This window comes from Chaetura pelagica, unplaced genomic scaffold (assembly GCF_000747805.2).
Source record: "Chaetura pelagica isolate M959 unplaced genomic scaffold, ChaPel_1.0 scaffold302, whole genome shotgun sequence".
NCBI classification, from domain to species: domain Eukaryota; kingdom Metazoa; phylum Chordata; class Aves; order Apodiformes; family Apodidae; genus Chaetura; species Chaetura pelagica.
Genome location: NW_009952561.1, coordinates 1,544,565 through 1,551,418, shown reverse-complemented (window position 1 = coordinate 1,551,418; position 6,854 = coordinate 1,544,565). Strand labels below are relative to the sequence as shown.

At 55.9% G+C, this 6,854-nt stretch overlaps 1 protein-coding gene across 1 annotated transcript; it reads right to left on the bottom strand.

The window, feature by feature from the left end:
• Nucleotides 1-274: 274 nt before the first annotated feature.
• On the bottom strand, nucleotides 275-6,152 carry LOC104384845 (indoleamine 2,3-dioxygenase 2-like). The gene is made up of 10 exons (XM_009993226.1): nucleotides 6,054-6,152; nucleotides 5,403-5,498; nucleotides 4,781-4,900; nucleotides 4,461-4,579; nucleotides 4,176-4,190; nucleotides 3,643-3,742; nucleotides 3,328-3,445; nucleotides 2,950-3,001; nucleotides 1,359-1,507; nucleotides 275-645 (listed from the first exon to the last, which is right to left on the bottom strand). Exons 1-10 carry the CDS (start codon nucleotides 6,150-6,152, stop codon nucleotides 275-277), a joined length of 1,239 nt encoding a protein of 412 aa, XP_009991528.1.
• Between the last annotated feature and the right edge of the window lie 702 nt (nucleotides 6,153-6,854).

The window sequence follows — 6,854 nt, the reverse complement described above, 5'->3', positions numbered from 1 at the left end:
GATCTCAGTGCCGTGGAAGGATGCTGTGCCCATCCTGGTACCACGGAAGGATGCTGCATTCACTGTGTGCCCTGTGGGGGTACCAGCAGCAGTGATCTCCTCCCTCGATGACCCAGTGTGTTCCCCAGGTCCCAGGCGGGTGGCAGCAGGAAGGGTGCTGCTGAGAGGAGGGCTTGGGTGACTGCCACTGAGGTGAGATTGTGGCTCGTGGGCCTGCAGACACACACTGGAGCCCTTTGGCCTCCTGCAGAGCTTTGTGCATCCTCGGGGCAAGTCAGGCACTTATCATCCCCTCCCTCGTGGTGTCCCTGACACTCTTCAGGAAGCTGAAGATATGGGACCCTCCAGTCCCTTTGGATTCCAGTGCAGATGGAGGCTTCCCCGTGGAAGGGCCAGCCCTGTTGCCCGGCTCTGCTCGCTCGGCCTTGGCCTTGGCTGCTGCAACACTGATGTACTTGGTGACGATGGTGATGTGGTGGGACCTGAAATCTGCCAGCGCCGAGACGCACCGGTTGAAAGCGGCGCAGAGCCGCGCGTCCCCGGAGGACAGCACGTGCTGCTTCAGGGAGGGGGCACGGTGCAGCTCCTCCACAAAGGCTCTGTGGGGTGTGGGCATGTAGTCCCTCATCCTGTGCAGGAACGCAGCTGCAAGGCACCAGCAAAGGAGGAAATAAGTTGTGGTGTCCACAACTGGGTCAGTGGTAGGAAACTACCCAGGAGTTTGGCTTCCACGATACTGGGAGCATGAGGCCCTGGAGCATCCTTGCTTCAGGCACCACTGCCACCCCCGCCTCTATCCCCAGCACTGAGGTACCTCGTGGTACCTGACAGCCTGCACAGCCTCCAGCCCTCCAATTAATTGAGGAAGAAAAGCCATATTAGGTCAATGCTCCATTAGGGTTGGTCTTAGCCCTAAAAGGCAGGTTTCAGCCCCTGCTCTCAGCCTTTTGGTTTCAAGTTCTTTGGGGTTTTGGTTGCTCTTAGAGCAGTTTTGCCAATTTCTGATAAATACATTCTGTTGTGGGCCAGGCTAATGAAAGCTACGTGAATGAGTGAGCTACGTTACTGGCAGGATGCTGGCACCCTCTGCTCCCCCATCTCTGGTCCCATATATAACCCTGACACACAAAAAGCAAAGTCTGTCCATGCAGGAATTTCCAGTGGCAAGGCAGTGCCTGCCAGAGCCTCGTTTATAGCCTCCCTAACGAACCAGGCAGAGCCTTGTGAGGGCTTTGTGATGGAGAGATGGGCACATGTCCTGTTGACTGGCAGCTCCAGGCATCCCGATGGGAATTGCCCTGGCTCAGTCCCTCCCCTGCCCCTTATTTACTTAGGAAAAATAACAGTGTGTGACTTACTGCTCTCCTGGCTGTGGCGGATCCCCAGGAGCTCATCGAAAGCGTGCAGGACAGTGCTCTGCGCCGCGCTGCCCCCCGAGAAGGCCATGGGCTGCTCACACACACCCTCGTAGATGAGCCCGTCTGGCATGGCAGGGTTGTCCTTCCAGCTGGGGGGGACACACAGCAGTCAGAAGGGAGCAGTCACGGGTGGCTGATGTGGGGGGCCACTACAAGAGGTGACCCCAGGCTGGGAAGATTGAGTAAAACCTTCCTTACCTGGCCCATGGATCTCCTCCTCCCTGCTCAGCCTTGTCAGCTGCCCTCAAACACGAGATAAACTTGGACAACAAACACTGTGCCAAGGCACAGGACAAGGTCGTGGGTGCAGGGAGAAACCCTTAATTACCCTTTGCCTACGATCTAGGGCTCATTCTAGGGGAGTGCCCATGGTGCTGGGTCCCCACAGCCCTGTGGCTGCTCCTCCATCTCCCACTCGAGGCCCATGGCAGGTGCCATGTGCTGGTTTACACGCTCAGGGGTGCTGTGGGTGTGCAAGAAGGGGCAGGGGGGTGTCCCTGCTCCAGGCAAAGGAAAATAGCAGCATCCAATGTATTAATTGCTTAAGAGTGGCCCTTGGAAGTTGGGCTGCCTCTGTGCCAGACAGAGTTGCCCAAATACTCTTTCAAGCCCTTGAAGTTTGTACTTCGGATTTCTTGTTCTTGTTCTCTTGAAATTATGTCTTTAAAGACAGCACAGGACAGCCTGCCTTTATTTATTTCAGCAGAGAACAAGCCTGTAATGTGATTTCCTCCCTCGCATAAACCTGCTCGTCCTCAGAAGCCCAGGAACTGGGCACCATCGTTGCCTCCCCCCGTGCACCACTAACTCACAGCCCCTGTCATCTGGCTTTATGTGCCTGTTGTGCAAAAATGGATAAATGCTGGCTCATAAACAGAAAGCAGAGTTATAATTTCAGAGAGATAATGTGACTGGCACAAAAACATCTCTTGACCTTCTGAAGAATGTTCATTTCATGAAGCTTTCACTGCTGGCTGCTAAGGCTGTTTGAAGGCTGGAGCAGATTTTGCTCCAAATGTAGAGAAAATAGATTCATCATCAAATACCGTAATATTTTTAGCTCTCCCAGGGATGTATTTATAGTAACCTTTACTAGTGGGAAGTTCTTATAAGCAGAGGGAATTTAAAAGGCATGTTATTCCAGGCTGATGACCATCAAGATAAGGTCAGTTTGGATAAAAAATGAGAGAAACCTAATGAGGATGCATGGAGCCTTTTGACTTAGGAATGCTGAAGAGAAACAAAAATAGAACCCCCCTGAGAAGCCCAGGAGCAGAACAGTTGGGATGCTCATGGCCTCACAGTGAAGATGAGGGATGACAAACCTGCAGAGCTCTCCTCTCAGGGTTGTGCTTCTTCCTGGCCCCGCTGACATGTCCACCCTGGGGGCCATCACTGCCAGACACTGCACCAGTTCCTTCCCTGGGGTCCTGGTGTTGTGCTTGGGCTGCCCCTTCCCAGCCTATCCCCTGCTCCCCAGGAGCTGCCAACACAGTGGCTTGGGAGGGAAAGGGGAAGACACTGAACTTACCCAGAGAGAAAAATCCGGATCACAGTGTAAAATACTGTTGGGTCCACATAGTCTAGGAGGAAACCAAACCATGGATGTTACTGTGGGCTAAAGGCCACTTGCTCCCTCTGCATTAGTGCTCCCCAAGTGGCAGCTGGGGTGACCCACATCTGTGCTCCAAGCAGGTCCCGGCAGGAGGGGCCAGTGCAGTGCAAGGAGCCCCTCTTCACAGTGGGCTTCTCCCAGCTGGGCTCCTTGGGGCACCACAACGGTGCCTGGGGCTGCTCAGCCCAAAATCACCCCCTGCTTTTACCCTGGGCCCGTTTGGGTGCTGCAGTGCACCCGAGCTGAGGCGCCCACTGCCCGGCGAGGACAGGAGCTGCTCTCGGCTGCTGTTACCGTGCATCCGCTGCAAAGCCTTGCCCATGTCCCTGATGGCCTCTGCCAGCTCCTGCAGGGCATTGTGCAGGGTCTCCTCATCCAGCTGCAGGATGGCATGAATGGCCTGAACGATGGCCTGAGAGAGAGGAGAGCACAAAGTACTGAGGGGCTGGGATGTCTGCATACAGCATCTTTGGGTACCCACTGCCACCCATGCCAGCTCTGCCCCTTCCCTAGCCCATGAGCAGTGTGCAGGGATGGTACACCTCCTGGGTGTGCCTCTGTGGGTGCTTTCTGAGTGAGCAAAGAGGTCCAGGGCACGCAGTATCCTACCTTAATCCCAGGAACAGCAGCCTTCTCCACCAGGAGGGTGACCAGGATGAAGCCTTGCAAGCTCTGTCCACCGGGCAGTGAGATGATGGTGTCCAGGTTCCTGCAGGGGCAACCGGCAGAGCAGGTGAGCAGGGAGCCTGCTCAGGATGGCCCCAGACACCCCAGAACCCCTCAAACTCCTGGAGCAAAACCCTCCTGGCTGCCAAGCCTCTTCCCTTCACCCGGACAGAGACAAATTGACATGGAGAAAAAGGGGAGAGGGGCTGCTCTGGTTCAGAGGAACCCACGACCCTCCCTGTGCACTGTGCTGACCAGGCTCTGCATGGACAAGAGCAGCCCACGGTTCAGCTGCGGCCACGGCACGATGCTGTTGTTGCAGTGGCATTTGTGTGCCAAAGACTGCGCTGGTTTTGTTGTGCTCATTTATCAAGAGATAGGCTCAAGCTAAGCAGAGACCCGCAGTGTTGGAGTCCTGAGCCAATTCAAACAAAACTAATACTGTTAGAAAATAAATAAGCATTTTAAATACTTACTCAATTTCCAGAGGCCTGAAGGCATTTCAGTTATTGCCAACAAATGCACCAGAAAAGGAGAGAGAAAGAGAGATGTTATAAATTGTTTCAGCACCAGACATCTGCCTGGCAAAACCCTTCCCCAGATCTTCTGCATGAGACAGGCCCACCATGATGGTGGGTTTTCAATGGGTTTTGGCAGAACAGGAGCTATTTGGGAACAGTTTGTCCCTCTTGTGCTGGACGGACCCTGCTCAGGCTCGTCAGGAGGAACCACACTCAGTCTGCCCATCTTTGCCCGTTTACCCATTGGGGTTCTTCCTCCTCCAGTTGGCCAACACAAAGTCCGCATGGCTGAGGATGGGGGGGAGGCCGAGAGCCTGTGACACCTCCCAGAAGGGGACAGCAAGATTTCGGGGCAGGACCTGAATGGCACAAAGCATAGGAAAGGACAGGGACACTGTCAGGTTGGGGAAAGGTGCCCCTCTGCAGGTACCCCACCAGGCAGGACGGGTCACGTTCCTGCTGTGGCCTCAAAGCCAGGAGCTTTGCTCCCATGGGATGAGTCCCAGGGGAGAAGCATCAGATCCCAAGGAGCAGGAAAACTTGCTCTGCATTGCTCTTACCTTCACAGTGCCCTCCTCGCCCTCCTGCCAGACGTAGCCCATCGTGATGAAGCTGAGCACCAGATGTGCCAAATGCAGCTCCTCGTGTCCTTGCAGGTGCTGGGTGCTCAGCTGTGGCATCTGCCAGGGAGACCCTTGGGAGCATGGGGCACCTCAGGAGCACGAGGCACCATGAGGGTCCATGATGGGGGCTGTCCCACCAGCCAGAGACAGACCCTGCTAGTGCCTCCCCCTGCCCTTGCCCTCCCCTCCATTCCCTTCCACCCTCACCGGGTTTGTTCCTGATTTGCTGTCGCTGGTTTGTTGAGCACAGACAACAAACCACAGGGTTTTACTCAAAAAGTCAGCCCCTCAGCAGCTATTGTCACCTCTAGAGGGTTTCCCCTGGCACCACTCACTGTGCTCCAGCCCTGGCTGCCTGGGCTGGCCAGTGCTGCTGGAACTGACATAAGAGTCAGTTCTGTGCCGACCTCGCGGCTTTGCTTTTGTAGCCCTGCCTGCCTGGGCCCCTGCTGAGGACATGGCTCTGCTGCTCCTTTGCTCTTCCGTGCCTTTTGCAGACACTGCTGTGCCCAGCCAAGGTCTGAGAGAGCTCCAGAGCCAGGAAAGGTAAGGCAGGTACCTGGTGAACTCGTGAGCGGAGCTGATGGCTGGCGATGAGCTGAGGCAGGTCGTGGGCAATCTCCATCCAGGGGCCATAGGGCGCCGGCAGCTCTGCCTTGGTGGAGAGAGGGGAGGGTGGTTAATGCCCAGCCAACCCCCACAGCTGGCTAATGGTTCCTGTCTCGTTCCCCCTCTCAGAACAGCAGCCTGCATACTTGGAGGATATAAACAAGGATCTGCCTGTCCCTGAGCACTCCCACTGTGCAGTGCCCCCCGAGATGAACTGTTGCACTCTGAGCATGGGAGACTTGCAGCCTGACAGCTCTTGTCACACTGCCTGAAATCCAGCAAAGCCAAGGCCAGTGTGTGGGTTGCAAAGCTCCTTCTCCTCTCCCTCGTGCCACTTCCTGCAGCCAGCTTTCCAGTTTTCAAAGTGAGGGGCTTGTCCTGTCACAGAATCACAGAACCACGAAGGCTGGAAAAGACCTTTAAGATCATGAAGTCCAGCCTATGTCTAAGCCAAAACAGCCCATACCTTCCTCCTTGCTCTTTATAAATTCTTATAAGTAGTGTTAAGTTGAACCCAACCAGAAAGCTGCTCACCAACCCCTCTACTTTTCTGTTCTCTGTCTCTTGTAGCATCAGACACAGCAGCACAGCCATCTCCTACCAGAGGACAGGGAAGAAGGAAGCCGTACTCCTCGGAGAGCTGGAACCTGCTGAGCACCAGGGGCAGCGGGGTCTCCTCTGTGCCATTCCCAGCCTCCATCGCCGGGCGCCGGCTGCGGGGTCGGGATCTGCTCCGGCTCGGTGAGACGCGGCCCCTCCGGTATGTGCTGAGCCAGCGCCGAGCACCAGCCGTGGGGCTGCACGTACCTTGTCCCAGGGGAGCAGGGCCCGGCTGCCCAATGGCCGGAGGGGCCGAGCAAACACGGCTAAAGGTTGCCGATAAGGTGCTGCGGAGCAAACACTGATCTCTGTCCCTGTGGGCACCCACCGCTGGGGATGGTTCGGGGAAGCTCCCTTGCCGTGGGTAGGGGCTGCGAGCTGTCTGTTCCCAGGACCCACCCCTCAGAGCTGCAGGGATGCTCCAGGCTCCCATGGGAAGCTGCACTGAAGGGGCCATGGGTTTATCTGCCTAATGACAGACTGGGAGCTGACGCCATCATTAAATTCCCAGTGACAAACAAAGTGCAAGACTGTAATAGTGTTAAATGGCAGCCAGACTGCAACAGCAGTGTTAACTGGCAGCAGTGAATGGCGTGCTGGTACCCACCCCAGAGCACCAGCTGTGCTCTCCCTGTGGCTGCATGCACTCCCTCCCAGGGGGGCAGGGTGACGGTGAAGCAACAGACGTCAATTAGACCTTGGTCTGTGGGTTTCTGACCTAGTTGAGATGCAGAGGAACAGAACTCCCTGCCTGCTGGGTGGTGAATGCTGGTGAGGCCCACACCACAGGCAGAATGGAGAG

What these genes read in the sequence shown, in the direction of transcription:
- LOC104384845 (XM_009993226.1), bottom strand. Translation starts at nt 6,152, where the DNA reads ATGGAGGCTGGGAATGGCACAGAGGAGACCCCGCTGCCCCTGGTGCTC. An exon ending in CTGCTGTTCCTGGGATTAAG is followed by an intron (nt 3,446 to 3,642) that starts GTAGGATACTGC and finishes CCTCTCTCTCAG; the next exon opens with GCCATCGTTCAGGCCATTCA. An exon ending in CCGCCACAGCCAGGAGAGCA is followed by an intron (nt 646 to 1,358) that starts GTAAGTCACACA and finishes GGTGCCTTGCAG; the next exon opens with CTGCGTTCCTGCACAGGATG.